Raw genomic sequence first — 19,690 nt, 5'->3', positions numbered from 1 at the left:
TATCTATCTATCTATCTATCTATCTATCTATCTATCTATCTATCTATCTATATCTATCTATCTATCTATCTATCTATCTATCTATCTATCTATCTATCTATCTATCTATCTATCTATCTATCTATCTATCTATCTCTATCTATCTATCTATCTATCTATCTATCTATCTATCTATCTATCTATCTATCTATCTATCTATATCTATCTATCTATCTATCTATCTATCTATCTATCTATCTATCTATCTATCTATCTATCTATCAAGCAGATGGGAGACAGGTCTAAAGTTAAACAATGCAAAGATGATGAGGTCATGGTGGGTTTTTTTAAGGAGGAGAAATGGGTTATTGATGATATTCTGCCTAATAGATGCTATCATGCTAGTCAAAAAAGAAGCAACAAAGTTAGTAGTGGAATCATCAGATGAGGTAAACCAGGGACCTGGCTTCAAGTTTGTAAAGAGAACAGAACAGGTTATAGTTAAAGGAAGAGCTGGTCATAATTGATGGATGGACTGAAAAATGACAGAGGATGGCACCAGTCACAGAAGGTATGCAGAGGTGAAAGGCTTGGAGCTGCAGGGGGAAGGGCCCCTCATTGGGGGCCGTTGGTGGGGGAAAGTAGGAAGTGTTGAGACGGGACAAAGTTCTTGAGAACATCAAAAAAAAGTGTTCTTTTTGCAGTCTGAAACAACTTTAAACCATCAAAGTGCTCATGTTTGTCCCAAACTGAAATCATTCATTTTGCTCAAATTGGCTTCTACAGAAAAACATTTTAGACCTCAGTCTATCGTGTGAGTGACACGCTTGCTGAGGAAGACCAAAATACACATTTTAAAGTCAAAGTGAGGACATTTTTGTGCAGTGAGAATGTTTTATCTGGACCTTGCAATGTCACGAAAGCTGTGTTCTTGGTTCAAACTTGGTGTGAAAGCTAATCTTGGGTCCAGGTATTTAGTGGGGATGGGTTAGGAGCCGGGGTGGATCTATGAAAGTCCTCACAAAGATACAAGTACAAAATGACTGTGTTCTTGCATGTGTTTAAGTGTGAACAGTGTGAGAAGAATCTTAGCACATTAAAATACAGGTGAGATGAATCTCAGGTTTACTTACTGTATAATATTGAACAATTTTGAGATTAGCCAGTGATCAATCAGTTATTGGTCAGGTGTGTTCGTACAAGGTTCAACACAAATGCCTCTCCAAAGCAATTACAGTTTGACCGTTTGTGCCTTAAAAAATTCCTAGATTTTTAAGTTAGTATTTTATAAACCACTATTTTGTCTTTAGTGTTCAATCTGTGTTTTTGACAGTAAATAACTTCTGCAGCATTTCCTGTCACCTGATATCTTTTCTTCCTGATCTAATTAGCCATCTACTAATGCCACAGCGATAGTCTCATTACAATAGTACAGAGAGAGAGATTTCCCCATGTCATGAAGGGCAGAGAGGGAGTAGCTCAGTCTGTATGACTGGGATGAAAAAGCAGAGGGTTCTTGGTTCATGCAGCAGTGTAGACAAAACGGGAAAGGTGTTGTGGTAGTAGAGGAAGATGCCAGAAAACCTTCAAAGCACTGCCAAGGTGCCCTTGAGCAACACACCAAGCCTTCAAATGCTCACTTAGGGCCCCTGCACTGAGCTGGCCACTCATTCAGGGGCGTACCTGCCTTTGCCCATGTGAAGTTGGGATAGACTCCAGCACCCTCTCTGTGATGGAGTCATACCAGCAGCATTTGGAAAAAGCCAAAACACATTAAGTGGATGTGTTGTAGAACATAATTAAGATTTCCTTGTTGAAAGAAAAGGAGGTCTCCAGAGTAAATGCCTCCTCAGTGTTGTAGCAGAGCCTCAGCTGCTTGTCAAAGGTGGTACCCAGGTATTTGTTCTCCTCTGATCTAGACAAGTATCAAGAGTACCTTTAGAACGCATACTACTGCATTTCATAGATTTTCAGAGCAAGAAGCACCGAGAAAGTGGTATTTGGTACGTACCCGCAGTCCTCGTTATTTTAGCAGCACGTACTGCCTTACATACTGTAAGTCTATGACTTCAGGCCTCTGTATTTAACTGTTATGGCATTACTGTGCTTTAATGTCATGATCATTTTGGACTTAGACTGCAGACGATTACCTGTCTGATCTAGCAGCACACATTGCACTGCTATCTCGCAGCTGCCGAGTTCTTCAGTCCTCACCAACTCGGGGCTCATTGGTACAGTTACACGCAGATGCCAGTAGGTGTCACTGTAAGGCTTCGACCGTAACTCAAAGCAGCGAGTGAGTCGAGGAGTGACGTCATTATTGGTGTGTTTCCAAAATGGCGCCTGGCTATAGCTGGGTCTCAGCAGCTGTTGCGATTAAAGGAGGGATTTAAATAATCTGCTCGGTGGACAACACTGACTTGGAGCGATGGAGGATTTTTTCCTGTTTACATCGTAAACTTGAGTGCGTTCTGCCCGGTAACATTCGGGGAAGTGCAAGAAAATGAGCAAAAAAAAGCCGATGCTTCTGCGGAACTTGGCCGACCGGCCACGGACACTCGTTGCAGAATTCTACGCCTAGATCGGAGGCTCTCCTTGCGGACTGAGAGCGGAGGGGCCATGGATACATCCAAGGAGAACGGGGGGCCGTTTGATATGAGTGACGATAAAGATGGAGAAAAGGCTATTAAATCGTGTTTCTCTATGAAAGAGCGCAGCGTCCCGCGGCTCCTCGGTGTCGTCGCGGCTCCAGAAGCCGGGAAGGTTCATATTTATTTGACCGGTATCGGCCGGAATGTACACAAGGACGCGGCGGTGCAGCCGCCCTCACAGGGCGGGGAGAGGATTTGGGGACTGACCCAGAAGTGCCTCCCTGCTCAGTTTACCCGCGGCTGCGTCATTTCTAGGGTTTGTGGTGACCTGAACGGATTTACTGAGTCATTCGGTGATGAAGAAGCGACTGTGGTTAGTCTGGATGGAGGAGTAGCGGGGGGACTTCCCGGCAGAGGAGCCGCTGCCTTCCCAGCTGTCATTCGGGGTCCAGTTTCGCCGGAGACCCACCGACACGTACAGGTGAATGAAGAGGAGCCCCCGGGTTCAGCCATGAAAACCGCCCCGGAAGAGTCCGCGAACCGCCTGTCTTCGGTACACTGTCGATGCACCTCTGCGCCGCCTGGTCGCCAGACATGCGCGTTGGAGAAGCAGCAGAGTTACGGACGCGTCACCGCGGCCTTGTCCTGCCCAGATGTCAACAAGCTAAACGGTGCTTCGGTTCTTGCCCATAACAAACCGACTGGATTGTTTTCCAACCCAGTGCCGGGTCACAGCTTGGCTCTAGTGGAGGCCGCACTGGTTCACCGTGGTTTCCACCCCAGCATAGCAAACTGTTACTGTTCCGTCCAGAACGACACTGGGGTAGGACCGGTGGACAGGACCGAATGGGGATCCTATGTGACAAAACAAAGCGGAACTATGGTGTGTCAGTGTTCCCTGACGAAGTGGTCTGACTCCAAAGATGCTCCCAGACACTCCACCGCCGCCCCCGAGGAGAGCAGAGACAGGCCGGCCTCTGAGCCCAGTTTCAGGGAGAACCAAGTGGACTTATATCCCCGCAGTTTCCCACTAAGACCGAACAGTTTGAGGACTAACCCGAACCTCACGGTGTCACTCAGTTGTGACGCCACTCCACTGTCCCCCGATGAGGAGAACGGCTTTTATTTTGGAGAAGAGGGATACTCGGAAGACTTCCGAAACGTTTTGGAAACGGGTCGCAGACGGAGCGCCCCTGATCAGCTGCCCGACCTGAGCGGAGTCGCAGGCTGCTCGGACATCCAGGTGATGCCAAAGAGGTTCGACATCACGGATTTCTTCACCAGGTATATACGCGCGCACACACGCTTTTGGATGGTTCTGCTTTAGGAATTTGCAACACCTTTTTTTTTAAACCCTGTTTCAGCTTGTTCACCTGTGCGAACATCATTCTGTATGGTAGGCTAGCAGCAGTTAGCAGCTAACTAAATAAACAACACATGAAGTCTGGAGTTTCTGGAGCACGTGAGCTGACACCTTGACATCCAATCTCCACGGTAACGTAGTGGGCTCCAACAGTCTACCATCAGTCTACAGGGAACACCAGGACTGAAATGGGGGAACTTTTCTCACGTGCAACAGCTGTTTATAATGGTTGTGAAAGGTGTTCACGAGTATTTTGAGCATTGAGAAGTTTCAGGCTTTTCCTGCTCTGGTGGGATCTAGACCTCCAGCTGCTCTGCTTCTCATCTGTAGAGTTAAGAATACTCTCAATTAGCCGTGTCACAGTGAAGATATCTGATCTTCTGCTCTTCTTTCCCTCCTGTTTCAGTATTTGTCAGTAATAATCAATATTAAACACAGCAAATCAGAGTCAGTCACTTATATCATGACATTTGCAGAAGATGACATCAGGGCAGTTCAGCTGCTGGGTTTGGTTCTGCTCAGATCTTTCCAAAAACATAGTTTCAATGTTCAAATACCAGCTGAGTTCTCAGGGCACCATTATCTTGAAGACATTTTCACATGTAATATTTTTAATTTTAATCAATTTTTCAAAGGTCTAGTAGACCACCTTTCATACCATTACCAATAATTATTCCAACAATAATAATGCTTTGTAAATGTTCACACTCTGCTTGTCTACATGCCTTTAGCAGATCCACTTCTTGTTTGTAGTTCTTCCACTTTCTTCTTCTTCAGCTGACTGAAGTCACAGAAAACTTTGAATTCGGCAGATTTTCTGCTGAATCTGCATGTTGACCTGAAAATTGTCAGAATCCCCTGTTGTTGACTGACTGTGATTTACCATGGGTTAGTTTTGCTTTCCTGCATCTGTCAAATCAAATCAATCTTTATTTATATAGCGTCTTATACAATCAAAATTGTTCCAAGGCGCTTTCCAGAATCCCAGGGCCTGACCCCAGACAAGCAACAGTGGCAAGGAAAAACTCCCCTTTAACAGGAAGAAACCTTGAGCAGGACCAGGCTCATGGAGGGGGACCCTCCTGCTGGTGGCCGGCTGGGTAAAGAGAGAGGAGAGGCGAGGAAAGGAGAGGAGAGGCACAGAGCACAGAAACACACAAAAATACACTATACAACGGGTCAGCGAGGTCATCATGCACCTCCGAAAGGCGGCGATACCTGTAAATAAACAGAGGGGGAGGGGGGGAGAAGCAGAAAAACTACACAGGAATCATCATAACTAGTCTGCTTGATGAGGAGGAGGAAAGGAGAGGAGAGGAAACCATGACCCAGTGGGGTGACAGAGGCCTGTCAGGTGATCATGTTTCCAGACCCCGGCAGCCTTGGCCTATAACAGCATAGCTAGGATGTGACCTAATGATTAGACGACCCCCTAAGTATGATAATTTTTTTATCTATGATAGTAACTGGAACTACAAAATTAACAACAATAAGCTTTTTCAAAGAGGTATGTTTTAAGTCTGATCTTAAAAGTAGCGATGGAGTCAGCCTCACGTACCTGGACAGGGAGCTGGTTCCATAGCAGGGGGGCCTGGTGGCTAAATGCTTGGCCCCCCATTCTACTCCTAGAAACTCTGGGAACCACAAGAAGACCAGCATTCTGAGAGCGGAGTGGTCTATTGGGCTGATAAGGTATCACTAGCTCCTCCAGGTAGGATGGAGCTAGGCCTCTGAGGACCTTGTAGGTCAGAAGAATTATTATTATAATTATTATTATTATAATTAGTATTATTAATTATTATTATTATAAATTATTCTAAATTTAATGGGCAGCCAATGAAGCGACGCCATTACAGGAGTTATGTGATCTCTTTTGTCAATACCTGTCAGAACTCTGGCTGCAGCATTTTGGATCAACTGGAGGCTTCTTAAAGAGTTGTTTGGACACCCTGATCATAAGGAATTACAATAGTCCAGCCTGGAAGTAACAAAAGCATGAATTAACTTTTCAGCATCAGGCCGCGTCAGTAGCTTCCTGATCTTTGAGATGTTCCTCAGGTGAAAAAAGGCACTTCTAGAGACTAATTTAATGTGTGAGTTGAAGGAGAGATTTTGATCAAAAGTTACTCCTAGATTCCTCACAGAGAGACTAGAGACTCACAGAGATACCATCTAGAGTGATCATGTGATCTAATCTATCCCTGAGAGGTTCAGGACCAAACACCATGACCTCAGTTTTTCCTGAGTTAAGGAGGAGGAAATTTGAAGACATCCACGACTTTATGTCTTTAAGACAGGTCTGGAGCTTCACTAACTTCTCTGTCTCCTCTGTGTCTCTGTCCAATCACAGCCCAGTATGGACAAAGCTGGCATGGCACTCCCAGATAATTTTTTTTCCGAGTGTTACGTTCTGCTACCGTATTTTCACGACTATAAGGTGCAACTAAAACACTGAGATTTTCTCAAAAATCGACGGTGCGCCTTATAATATGGAGCGCCTTTGGTGGGTGCACTACGGTAAACGCTCCGCCAATTGATTAGCGGCACACCTACGCGTAAGGATCCCCTAAAATGGCGCGGGTCAAGCGAGACGCGTATGAATGAGGCTTACTTTAAACTGCAGACCATCGAATATGCGGCTGAAAATGGCAATCAAGCAATCTTGAGCAGTTTTCGCTTTATGAGGAGGCGGCATCTCTCCATACGCACGAGGACAACTGTTGCGCAGCGGCTGCCAGCAGATTACCAGGAGAGGGCGGCCATCTTCCGCACCTACTGCCGCAACAAGATAACCGCACCCAGCCACATCACCAACATGGATGAGATCCCTCTGACTTTTGACATCCCTTTGACCCACAAAGTGGAGAAAAAGGGACTAGCACGGTGGCGATACGCACAACGGGGCACGAGAAGTCGTCGTTTCAGCTTTCACAAAATCAACGCTGAACCGGAACCGGTCGGTGAGTCCGATTCAGATGATTAAGAAGAGGAATTCGGGATGTTGGACATTGAAATCGTACAGCTGTTTAATTTAGATACAGAAGATTTGATGGTTTTGTGGCGGAAGAATGATTATTTTGTTCAATAAATGTGTCGAAACTCACTGTTTTACTTCCGTTGTCATTTTTTACTGTTTGTTTCAGCATGCACCTAATAATACGGTGCGCCTTATGTATGTTTTAAATACAGAAATAGCACCCATAACTGAGACTGCGCCTTTTAATACAGTGTGCCTTATGGTTGTGAAAATACGGTACTTTCTCTGTTGAGATTAATAAATTAATAAAATTAAAAATGTCCATTTCCATCTGACTCTCAGGAGTCTGTTTTCCAGGAAATCCAAAGAGTCTAAACTATCCCCCCACAATGCAACAGGGTGGCGACTGTTTGGCCAGACAGCAGCCATAGACGTTCATCCACACAAAGACTCTGCCTCCATGCCTTCCATGAAACATCAGGTTTGTTCTTCAAACTGCAGAAACACGACAGCTCTGCGTGTGTGTGTGTGTACATACGTAAATGCACAGGATTTTAGCTGTTCCTAGGACTGTTTCTAAGACTGTGCTCTTCTGGACAGATTTCTGATGTGGTTCCTGGTATCTGTTGGAGCCATCTACTCAGCTTGAGGGTTACTGCCCCTAGTGTCCCCATCACTACTGGGACCACTGTTTCCTTTGCGCCCACATTCTCTCTATCTCCTCTTTCAGCCCTTGGTATTTCTCCAGCTTCTTGTGTTCTTTGTTCCCGAAGTTGCTATCACTTGCTCTTGCTACATCTGTCACCACCACTGTCTTTTGATGTTTATCTACCACCACTATGTTGGGCTGATTGGCCACCACCATTTTGTCAGTCTCGATCTGGTCCCACAGGATCTTGGCCTACTTGTTCTCCAGCACTTTCGGGGGTGTCTACCACCTGGACCCTGGGACCTCCAGTCCAGTGCATATGTTTCTGTACACTATGTCTACCACCTGGTTATGCCAATCCATGTATGCCTTGCCTGCCAACATCTGAGATTTTGCTGTGATATGCTGGACTGTCTCAGGGGCATCTCCACACAGCCTACACCTGGGGTCTTGTCTAGTATGGTAGACCCCAGAGTCTATTGCTCTGGTGTTCAGGGCTTGTTCTTGTGCAGCCATGAGTAGTGCCTCTGTGCTGTCTTTCAGTCTAGTCTTTTCCAGCCACTGGTAGGTTTTTTCGATATCAGCCTCTTCCTCAATTTGTCGGTGGTACATACCATGCAAGGGCTTGTCCTTTCTTGATAGCCCCTCGGGCTCCTCCTCCTTGCTGGGCTTTTGTTGCTTGAGGAATTCACTCAGCAGCTGGTCATTTGGGGCCATCTTCTTGATGTATATAAACACATCAATCATAAAGGATACACTTAAGAGACAAAGGCAGCAGTTCTGAGACCATCAACTCCGCCCTCAACTGAGTCTGAGCCACACCCACTACGACACCTCAACCTGTCAGATTATGCCATTTCTGATTTAAATAATTTGTTCTATGAAAAACATGATACTTGTCAGATGAAACATCTCAACAAGCACACAGGTTTGCGGCACACCTTCAGGTCAGCAGCTGAGGAGCTGCTCTAAAAATGCTCCTCTGTCTTTAGTGTCCACAAGATGAAGAAGACCAGGTGATGGGGAAGGATGTAGGTGTCTCCTCATGTCCCACTGTCATCCTGACAGCAGCAGGAAGGAGGAGGAATCTGGAGTTTGAGCCCCTGTCCACCACAGCTCTCATCCTGGAGGACCGACCAGCGTGAGTAGTACTATGTTTTGAGAGGGGAAAGGGCATGACCACCACTGACTTCCTGTGTGTTCCTTAGGAACCTGCCGGCCAAATCTGTGGAGGAAACTCTGCGACACAAGATGGAGTATGAGGAGATGGTGGCAGGAGCCAAGAGGAGAGGTGAGACACAGTTCCTCCCATAAGTTCTGATCATGTTCCAGACATCAGCCTGTTCTTCTGCATCTCTTCAGAGATGAAAGAAGCTCAGAGGAAGAAGCGTCAGATGAAGGAGCGACACCGACGTGAGGACAGCATCTCCAACGCCATGGTGATCTGGAACACCGAGATATTGCCTCATTGGGATGTCATGTATGTCTGCAGTCGCCACGCTGCCCCATCACGATTGCAGCATGTGTGTTTATCTTTGTGCGTGGGTTTGTGTGTGTAGGAAGGGAACGCGGCGGGTCAGGGAGCTGTGGTGGCAGGGACTTCCTCCCAGTGTCAGGGGGCGAGTGTGGAGTCTCGCCATCGGCAACGAGCTTAACATCACAGCAGGTAAGTGAGCGCCAGCCCCTGATGACTGGCTGCAGGATGGATGAATGATATTCAGGATGGATGGATGATGTTTAGGCTGGATGGAGGATGTTCAGGATTGAGAGGTCGCCATCTTGATTTGGTTGACTGATGTTTTTTTTTTTTTTAACCAGAGCTGTACGAGATCTTCTTATCTAGAGCCAAAGAGAAGTGGAGGAGCTACAGCGAGACCAGCTCGGTCAACGACAGCGAGAAAGGTATGACGGCATCACGGACAGACTAACATCACTCGTATGATCCTGAACATGTTGTGTTTGTTGTAGAAGCCGTGTCTGCGGCAGACAGAGAGTCCAGTCTGGACCTGATCAAACTGGACATTTCTAGAACGTTCCCATCTCTTTTCATCTTCCAGAAGGTAACGTACCTTCATCCCAATGCCCTCCTCTTCTTCCTCCCTTCATTAATCCAGCCCTCTTGTGCACATGCAGGGTGGGCCTTACCATGACCTCCTCCATAGCGTGCTGGGAGCATACACATGTTACCGACCTGACATCGGCTATGTGAGTGACCACATCTCCTCCTCTTCCTCCCTGTGACAACAGCTGAAGCTTCCATCCAATAAGAGATCGGCGTTTGTGCTGCTTTTAGGTTCAAGGCATGTCCTTCATCGCTGCCGTCCTCATTCTCAATCTAGAGGAGGCAGAGGCCTTCATCACCTTTGCCAACCTGCTCAACAAACCCTGTCAGATGGTATTCTTCAGAGTCGACCACGAAATGGTGAAGATTTACCGCCTTTATCTCTTTACCCCCCCTCCTTCACCTCTTCTTTGTCCTTCCTCCTCTTCTTCTTCCTGCCTCCTTTTCTTCATTGGCTTCTCCTCCTGTCATTTTCCTCAACTCTGTCACCCCTCCTCCTTATTGCCATCTCTTCCTGACCTTCAGTTCTCCTCCTCCTTCAGATGCTGAAGTATTTTGAGGCCTTTGAGGTTTTCTTCCAGGAGAATCTTCCTCAGCTCTTCAGTCACTTCCAGAGCAACAACCTGACGCCTGATCTCTATCTGATTGATTGGTGAGCGATCAACCACTCTGATCAGTCCTGGTTTCATTCAAGACTCCTCTGGCTGATCCATATCTATTGATTGTTGTTCAGATATCAGCTTTAGTTTACAAGTTGATCAATGTGATTGATGGATAATCTTTATGTCATTTACATTATGAAATTGGTGAAACTTTGTTTGCCAGGATCTTCACACTCTACAGCAAGTCCCTCCCCCTCGACGTGGCGTGCCGTGTTTGGGACGTGTTCTGTCGCGATGGTGAGGAGTCTCTGTTTCGGACGGCTTTGGGAATTCTTCGTCTGTTTGAGGACGTTCTGCTGCAGATGGATTTTATCCACATTGCTCAGTTCCTGAGCCGCCTGCCAGATGACTTACAGTCACACACGCTCTTCACCGCCATGGCCAACACACAAATGCTCAGCAAGAACCGTCGCTGGGTGCAGGTGGGTGTGGCACTCGAAGGTGGAGTCACATTCCTTCTATCAGATTCTGATTATAAATTTCCTCTCAGGTGTTTTCCACACTCATGAAGAATGGAAATAAAGAGATGGAGAAGAATGTCAGCCCATCTTCCAGAACGCTAACGCTAGCTGACAGCAGGTGCTAGCTATGGGGCATGCTTCAATCTTCCTCTGACTAGATCAGTGTTTCAGATTCTGGTTCTGAGTAAATATGGTGTTATGGTTCCAGTGGAGCAGATACTCTGTCTCCATGTTGGGACACAGACGCCAAATGGTGCTAATCATTTCACATATAAATGTTTCTTATTTGCCGCTTGTTTTAGCTTCAACTCATCATGTTAGTGATACAAAGGCTGAGTCATGAGTTTGCCTCCCATTAACTTTAGCATTAGTTCTTTCAGTCTCAGAGAAAAGACTAAATATTTAATTTAGAGTTTAACAGAAATTAGTTTTTTGGATGGACTTGAAACATTTCAGACATTATATGACCTATTTTTGTTCAGTTTTAAACATGGGAAGAAAAATTCTCATTTTTATTTTCTGTAGAGAAGAGTGTAGGTGTCATAAATTGCATTGTGAAATTTCTCTATGAATTTGTCGTTTGAAAAACCAAAGGCAAAAATTTAAAAAAACAAAACTTTTATTTACACATTTATCCCTTTTTTGTTTTGACAGAATTAAAAACAGAAAAAGTGAAAGATTAACAAATATTCACAGTTCTTTGAAGTAGAATGTTTTTGGTGCCAAATGATAAAATGCATTAAACTGCATTTTCATGCTATTGTTATTAGTTGTGTTTATTCTGTTTCTCTCAAAAGGCAGATTTGACTTTAAACTTGTCAGTGATTTAAAATTGAATGATGGACAATGTTCAATCGATGTTCCAAGATTACATAATAGGAGGATTACATTTTTGTCACCATCTCACTCCTGTTGTTGCACTGATGAATCACCCAGAATTCGCAGCAGGTCTGTGTAATGTTAGTTGTTCAGAACAGAAAGAATCCTTCTGGATAGAAGGTGAAACGTCTTCAAGAGAAGAAAAACAGTCCAGTCGACACAGAAAACTTACCTTGGATAGCGTTAGTTGTTGAAATATTCCTTAAATTTTCCTGACTCTCACACCTGCAGTACATTTGTGTGTTCATATTTGTTTCTTTGTTTTTGTATTTTTCTGTAATCTTTTTTCAGCTTTTTTTTCACAGATGATGTAAATAAACTGTAAAAATGTTCTTGTTTTCATATTAACGCTCACATGTAAAATGTGTAAATAAAATCTAGGAAAAACCTTTGTTTCTGTTTTTGGCGGTTTCCAATAAAATGTAGTCCCTCTCCCTGGGTGTGGCATTCCATGTGTGGGACGTGTTCTGTTAAGAGTCTCTGCTTTTGACAACTTTGGAAATTCTCCATTCTGTTGCAGATGGATTTTAGTTATATATGGTGCTATTAGAAAAGCAGCTCATGCTAGAAATAACTGCACCATTTTGTCACATTTAATTTCAACGCAGTTTCCAAAGAACAGTCTTGCTTTTTTTTAAGTAATTTTGAGGATATTTATAACAACATTTTAAAAATATATTAAACAGCTCAGTTTTCTGAGTTCTGGTTCTAGGGGGGAGGGGGGTGCCAGAAAACATTCAGTCAAGAAGATGAGATTCGAATTCTTCTATTCAGATTCCTTTATTTGTCCCATACATGGAAATTTACAGTGCAACAGCAGCAAAAGCACGCAGAAAAAATAAAATTTGAGATAAGGATAGAAAATATACAAAAATGGATGTATACAATAATCCAAGATAAATGGAAAATCAGCCCTTGTATACCTGTACATAGTACAGAGGGTGTATACAATATACATATCAGAATATATAATATTCAGTGTGTGCTAGCGGGCATTATGTTTGTTGTGCAGTCTGACAGCAGCCGGCACGAAAGATCTGCAATACCTCTCCTTCACACAGCGAGGGTGGAGCAAATGCTCACTGAAAGCTGCCCAGTGCTGTCAGGGTATCCTGTTGGGGGTGAGATGTGTTGTTCAACATGGATGACAGCTTAGCCATTGTTGTGAATCTTCTCCTGGTGGTTGCCGAGATGTGTTGATGATGAAGGAAACTTCGCAGACACCGACTTGGTTATCAAAGATGTTTATTGGAGAGAACAGTCAGGCATCAATCGAACACTGCAGTTTGTCCGAGGGAGGTCTCGAGGTCCCGATGGTGAAGAACTCCGGGGAGTCAACCTCAATTCCCCCTTCTTATAGAGCCGAGTAAACACATTCTTTTCTGATGACCTCACACTATACCGTATGGTCAACCCAATGGTCTGGTGTTCAGTTATGACCAAAAAAGGTAATGCTTGAAGATGCTTCATGCTATACATCCTCCTAGTGAGGGGTATCATGGGCCCCCAGGCTCCAGTGTTGTCCTTTAGCAGCTCCTATTACCCAAAGGAAGAAGACACCGGACACACATGTGGGGGATGTCCTGACATTGTGCTTAGGTTGGCAGTTAAACACATTAAGGCCTTACAGACGTAAAACCTGCATAGAACCGGTCAGATACTACATATTTCCCCCCTTCGAGACTACATAGTCTCGAAAAATAAAAATAACTAACAAGTTTTAATAAAAGTAAACGGTGTCTAATAAAATGGTATAATTTGAGAAAGATTGATTAATTAGACAGGACAGGAACAATATGTGAAATTTAGTGGAGTGCGAGAGTGAAAAACCCATCCGACAGACGTCTTTCAGTCTACAACCCTCAAAACACTTTAGACGGGAAAATTCTCTCACGGTCCCTCTGTCGACGGCGACCACCTATGGTACTCCAATCCAATTTGCAAAAAGTTATATTAGGGAAGAGTTTGGCAAACACATACAAGATACTCAGAAAAAAATCAAAAAATGTCCACGATCAGGCTGGTCGTCCCATCGGACCTTACCTTGGACCTTTCCCTGCCTAAGGACCCCTTTCCCTATACCAAAACAAGGAAAAAACTGAGTTCTCATAGCATCTGCCTACTGATGAAATTTCCCTGGTAAATTTATTAACACCAACTTCAAATATATGCATTAAACACATCAACAGTAATTTGAATCTGTAGTTCACAGTCCCCTGATGAAGGATCTTCAGTTGTCCCCCATCTTCATTCAGGGTCCTCCAGCATCTTTCACAGTTCATTTTGAATTTCTGAGTCCATTCCAACATAGTTGTCGCCCCAACGTAGCTCCCCAACTACTGTCCTGGAAACAGAAAACAGAGGTGCCAGTATCTTTGCAAAAAAAAACATCGGTTTCATTAGAGAGAATACAATACAAACATATCAAAACATGATTATCACGATTAAGTAAATTAGGTAACCATTTCCCCCCTTTGTCACCGGAACTACAACGGAGGAAAGGAAAACACAAACACCATTAAATACAAAAATAACATAAGGATATGACTCGAAGGTCACACTAGATACTAAATTATTGATTATACTGGATATTTATCGACCATCTCATCAGAAATGTCCTCCTCATCTGAATCAGCCAAAGCTTTGGCACTTAAGAGTGGCATCTGGACCTGGTCGGTAGGCATTACTACACCAATCCAACGCAATATCATCGCCTTGGCACAAGTTAATGACAAGGTACAAAAACAAAACATCACACTTAGTGACACTACGACGGCACTGAGAACCTGTACCAACATAGCTCCCATTGGACCAAATTTGTCCTGAAGCCAAGCCGTCGCTGATGTTCCTGCGCTGTCAGAAGGACCAAACGCATCTCTTATCTTCTTCAAAGCGTCAATCACACTTGTTATGTTATCACCATTGTCTGGAATCAGAGTATAGCAAGCATCTCCTGTCAAGTTCAACGACACACACAAACCTCCTTCTCTGGCCAAGATGTAATCTAGCGCCATGTCATGTTTCAACAGCGTAAGTCTGTGACTTCTCTGAGTGTTGGAAAGATGTTCAAAGCCTTTTATGGTTTCATTAGCAAAACCCTGCAGAGTGTAAGTAATATTGCTGAGGTACTGATGGAACAGATGTCACCGATGGAAATTGATACGATTGGCATGATGTTTGGTTCGATTGCATTTGTGATGTTTGATCAGGTTGGCTTTCCATCACTACCGCTTGCTTTTTCTCTTTGCGTTTGTTATCCACCAGCTGCAGTTGAGTAAGTTTTCTGAGAGTTTCATGATCTTGGTTTTTCAACTCTTGCTCTTTTCTACGGTATAGTTCAACCTGGTGAGCAATGTGATCAATGTAAACACTCTTAATCATGTTCCCAAGACCAACCACTTCTGCTATTTTACTACGCACCGGCAATGGCAATCCCTTCTGAATTTTAGCTCGAATGATAGACTGCTCCATTTGATTAGCATCGGGATCATTGCCTGTGACATTACGCCACGTTTGTAGAGCTCTTGAAACGTAAGCTCTCGGATTTTCTTGTTCACCCAATGGTTCAATGAGGATATTATCAGGATGTATTAGTTGGAAACGCGTCTTTCAGCGCCCCCCAAAACTGACCTCTGTGAGCAGAAAACAGTTCAGCATCATTTACTGCGGTTGCCATGAACCGAGGCATGCCAGCCTTCTGCAAAAGGTCTTCCATGGCAGACACACCAATGAGATTAGCTAGGAGCCTTTTAATGTCTCCAACAGCAGGTTGTGTTCCAATCAAAAGTTCCTCCAGTTTTGAAATCCAGGGGGTGGCCCCTTCCTGAAGGATAGGTAGCTTCTCTAATATATCTGACATATCGGAGTTCTGCCAAGGTTATACTCAAGACTTTGACCACGAACAACAACAGGGAACATTTTGTTAGCAGAGCCGTCTTTCTTTGAACGCAAGGCGTAGTCAGAAGTGATCAGCCTTGAAAGCCTCCCCTTCTTTAACGACTTACGCCGTTCTTCCATATCCTCCAACTGTCTTTCTAGCATCTTATGAGCTTCTGGAGTTCCCGTCAAGCTAATGTCTAAACGACACTGTTCGATACCCCTCTCAAGATTTCTCAAAGCCCGTTGTTTTTCCTCAGAGGAAGAACAATTGCCGTCTGAGTCTTCATCAGTGACTGACCCTGAGCTGTCATCGGTCAGATCTTGACCAGACTTAGCTTTCTTTTTAGATTTGTTACCCCTCTTTTCAGCTTTAGCCAACATACGCTTAATGGCGGGATCATAGCCACCTATGGCTTCATCCGTACCACTCTCATCATCATCTTCCAGAAGCAGTGTTTTGTAAACATCATCTCGTGTTTTTCTTGATTTAGATTTTGGAGTTGTCGGATAAATGTGCATGACTGTTTTTGCCTTTCCCTTTTCAATAGTTTGGTTGTGATCATCTTTAATATTGTACTTGCCTTTCTGGCTGAGTACAGGAAGTTGTGGATAGATGTCACTGTATTCAGTTTCTGTCTCATACGGTGGAGGGGTTGTTACAGAAGCCGTGTGAGAGAAAGGAGTGTTAATTTTTTCCACAAGCGCCGCTGTTTGTTTTGCGGTTCTTTCAATAATTTCTTTAGCTTTTTTGTTTTTCTTTTTTGCAGCCAATCTCAACTTCTGTCCCTCCTGTTCAAAAAGTTGCAACATTGCGAGTTCAGTCTGTCTTTTTTCTAAACGAGACTTCCCCCTTTTTCCTTTTTTCTCATTAGCTTTATAGGCAGTAACAAGTGTACAGGTTATTTGAATCACATCAGGGTTGAGGGTACCTTCAACCGGCCAAGGTTGTTCAATATCTGGCCAACGCTTGTTCCATTTCTTTGAGGCCTCTGGTAGGCCTTTAATAAGGGGATTGTTTTCTGAACCACCTCAATTGGGGTCATGCGTTTAACCGCTTTACTCTCCGCTTTTGACATTTTGCTGTAGCAGTTGTCTTAGGAAAGTACAGTATATCAATTTCAAACCTTAATATGTAAATGCTGGTTTATTTCACTTTTAATGTTTAATTTAAATGCAAAACTATTAATTGTTTAACTAAAAAATACAAAAAGAAATAACTTCAATTAACATAGGAATCTAGAAATATAAAAACGTGAAAGGAAACAGCCAAGTAGAATTATAGTAAAGAATTAATAAAGAAGAGTGTGTAAATCAAATTAAAAGGTTGAAGAAATTAATAAATTCCTTATAACTTTCAAACAAATCTGGTCTGGCTCTAAACCTGTCCAAATGATCTGGAAAACAATCGCTGTAGATGTTTGTCCAAACAATTATGGGTGTGTGTATATATAAAATTTCACTGGCCTTAGTGCAAGACCGTTATGTCGCCACCAGCAGATCAATTCCTCCTCTCGTCTGTCCCTACTGGAGTCAAGTTCAGGTGCATCAAAAGTGTAAAAAGGAAACAGAAAAAATTCAATAATTCATGAACTGTCAAACTCCTTCAACAAAAAAAAGTGCACAATTCTTGAACATTATCATAAATTGTCAACAAACTTCTAATTAATGTGTTATTATCATTGTTTCTATCAAATTATTGTTATTTTAATGTTATTGTTATGATAAACAATCATCAACAGCAAACAGTCATTTAACAATCATTCATTAAACCATAATGAGCCAAGTAGATAAACCTGTTGCATTTATGCCCCAGCATATCTCTTCTTAAATTTCAACACACATTAAACAATCAAACACTGATCAGTAAAGGAGAGAGAGAATGTGCGCACCATTTCTTCTCCTGATGAGGGCTGTCACTTCAAAAAGTGAGAGAGGGTTGAGTGGGGAGGGATTCTCCGCACCACCCCTAGAGGGAGCCAACTAGCTCCACCCCTTAAAGTCGAGAACCACTTCCTGTTCACCTCCGATAGTCGGAGAGTGAACATCCGTTCTCGCCAGCTCCAAGCTAGTCACTGGTTGCAGGCCCAACACACAGCTGCAGACTGTGGGCCACGCCCTGAGATCCCAAGGATCCAAATCAACCAACAACGAATATGAATAATTTTCAAAATCAATATAAATAAAGTTCTTCAAAGATATTACATAAACATAGAAATCCGCAAAAACAAACTCCTATGTTTCTCAACTTTTCTTTGTTCACCCTCCTTCAGCATATATGTATATGTGAGTGTGTGTGTGTGTGTGTGTGTGTGTGTGTGTGTGTGTGTGTGTGTACGTGGGTGTACGTGGACCTTGCGGTCCTGCTGGATCACTGCCAGTTTCCTTGTCTCCGCACAAACATATATGATATTCTTCACTACCAGGACCACCCTTAGGTCCTCCTCCAGCTTCAGATAAGATCTCAATCAATCTATCTGAGGTACAGAAAGATTTTTCCTTTGTTACTTAGAGTTTCAATCAATTACCCAATTTCTGACAACAACTAGGGTAACATCCCCCAAAAGTCACTTTAAACAAAGAGAGAGAGAGAAAGAGAGAGAGAGAGACGAACAGAACACAGAATCAAATCACGCACACACAGGCCCCACAGACACACAATCTGTCCATGCAGATTTATCCTATTTAGACGTCCCGGCGCCGCTGCCGTAAACCACAGTTTCACGCGACTGTCCGCACTAAATTTACCACCCTGAAAACTGGGCCCCTGACCGTAAAAGAGTGTCTTCAAACGCACTCGTCAGCCACGTCAGAGAGGACACCCCCGACCCGGAGATAACCCCAGTTTTCCAATCCCTCAGAAGAGAGAGAGACCGGCCTGTGTGCTCCGAGGAGGAAACACAGGACTTAGGGCAAATTGTCCTAAACCGCGGCTTTTTAACACTTTAACATCATTTCCTGGCCGTAACCTGACACATTCCTAGTGTCCACGCGCTCTGTCGCCAATCCTGTACATAACACAGTGTACAGACCGAATAAAATAAATTCAGAATCAGCTGTCCTTTTTAGCTGAAGTGAGCCGTGTAATAAACCTCATGGCCTGTCTCTCCTCCAGAGCCACTACTTCAATCTTTCACAAAACACAAAACAAAAGGTCAAATTGAACAATTTAGAAGAAGTATTCCCCAACATCAACACAAAAATGTACATCCACACTAATTATCTTTACGGTGTGTCTAAATTACTCCCCAAAAGCTTAATTGAACCAACTATCACCCCAATGTGTGGAAAGTGTGCACTTTACTTGCCAGCTTGGAGCGGAAGTTGGTCCGAGGAGGCAGATGGAGAAGACGACAGCCACAACCGATCCTGTTCGTGACGCCAATTTTGTTGTGAATCTTCTCCTGGTGGTTGCCGAGATGTGTTGATGATGAAGGAAACTTCGCAGACACCGACTTGGTTATCAAAGATGTTTATTGGAGAGAACAGTCAGGCATCAATCGAACACTGCAGTTTGTCCGAGGGAGGTCTCGAGGTCCCGATGGTGAAGAACTCCGGGGAGTCAACCTCAATTCCCCCTTCTTATAGAGCCGAGTAAACACATTCTTTTCTGATGACCTCACACTATACCGTATGGTCAACCCAATGGTCTGGTGTTCAGTTATGACCAAAAAAGGTAATGCTTGAAGATGCTTCATGCTATACATCCTCCTAGTGAGGGGTATCATGGGCCCCCAGGCTCCAGTGTTGTCCTTTAGCAGCTCCTATTACCCAAAGGAAGAAGACACCGGACACACATGTGGGGGATGTCCTGACATTGTGCTTAGGTAGGCAGTTAAACACATTAAGGCCTTACAGACGTAAAACCTGCATAGAACCGGTCAGATACTACACCATCATCCTCCTGTTTCCCACCACCTCCACTGAGTCCATGGGGCATCCCAGGACAGCGCTGGCCCTCCTTTCCAGTCTGTCCATCCTCCTCCTGTCCGTGATGCTGTTGGACCAGTAGACTATCCCATAAAAGATGACTGATCCCACCAGTCATAGAAAGTCCTCAGGAGTGGTCCCTGCACTCCAGAAGACCTCAGTCGACTGAGCAGGAACAGTCTACTATTACCCTTCTTGACAAGGGCGTCTGTGATGTGTGTCCCGTCCAGGTTATTGTTTAAGTGAACACACAGGTACTTA

At 44.0% G+C, this 19,690-nt stretch overlaps 1 protein-coding gene across 4 annotated transcripts; it reads left to right on the top strand.

Moving 5' to 3' along the window:
- Positions 1–246: 246 nt before the first annotated feature.
- Positions 247–12,070, top strand: LOC130533921 (TBC1 domain family member 12-like). 4 transcript variants are annotated; one of them, XM_057047670.1, is made up of 13 exons: positions 247–3,854; positions 7,268–7,391; positions 8,552–8,700; positions 8,768–8,850; positions 8,922–9,039; positions 9,119–9,225; positions 9,378–9,461; positions 9,528–9,619; positions 9,693–9,764; positions 9,853–9,981; positions 10,164–10,273; positions 10,447–10,705; positions 10,774–12,070. In XM_057047670.1, the coding sequence occupies exons 1-13, from the start codon at positions 2,599–2,601 to the stop codon at positions 10,867–10,869; spliced, it is 2,679 nt and encodes an 892-aa protein (XP_056903650.1). In that variant the 5' UTR covers positions 247–2,598; the 3' UTR covers positions 10,870–12,070. The 4 variants fall into 4 exon arrangements, with proteins under 4 accessions (XP_056903650.1, XP_056903651.1, XP_056903649.1 ...); XM_057047671.1 differs by having other exon boundaries at positions 7,253–7,391; positions 10,203–10,273; XM_057047669.1 differs by having other exon boundaries at positions 248–3,854; positions 7,253–7,391; positions 9,531–9,619.
- Positions 12,071–19,690: the final 7,620 nt, after the last annotated feature.

Source organism: Takifugu flavidus, chromosome 11 (assembly GCF_003711565.1).
Source record: "Takifugu flavidus isolate HTHZ2018 chromosome 11, ASM371156v2, whole genome shotgun sequence".
In the NCBI taxonomy this organism is placed as follows: domain Eukaryota; kingdom Metazoa; phylum Chordata; class Actinopteri; order Tetraodontiformes; family Tetraodontidae; genus Takifugu; species Takifugu flavidus.
Note: the sequence above shows the minus strand (reverse complement) of the source record. Positions and strands in the feature narration are given on the sequence as shown.

Excerpts from the sequence above, each read along its gene's own strand:
- LOC130533921 (XM_057047668.1), top strand. The coding sequence starts at position 2,599 with ATGGATACATCCAAGGAGAACGGGGGGCCGTTTGATATGAGTGACGAT. Across the intron at positions 9,765-9,852 it reads ACCGACCTGACATCGGCTAT|GTTCAAGGCATGTCCTTCAT; the intron begins GTGAGTGACCAC and ends TGCTGCTTTTAG. Across the intron at positions 9,982-10,163 it reads TCAGAGTCGACCACGAAATG|ATGCTGAAGTATTTTGAGGC; the intron begins GTGAAGATTTAC and ends CTCCTCCTTCAG.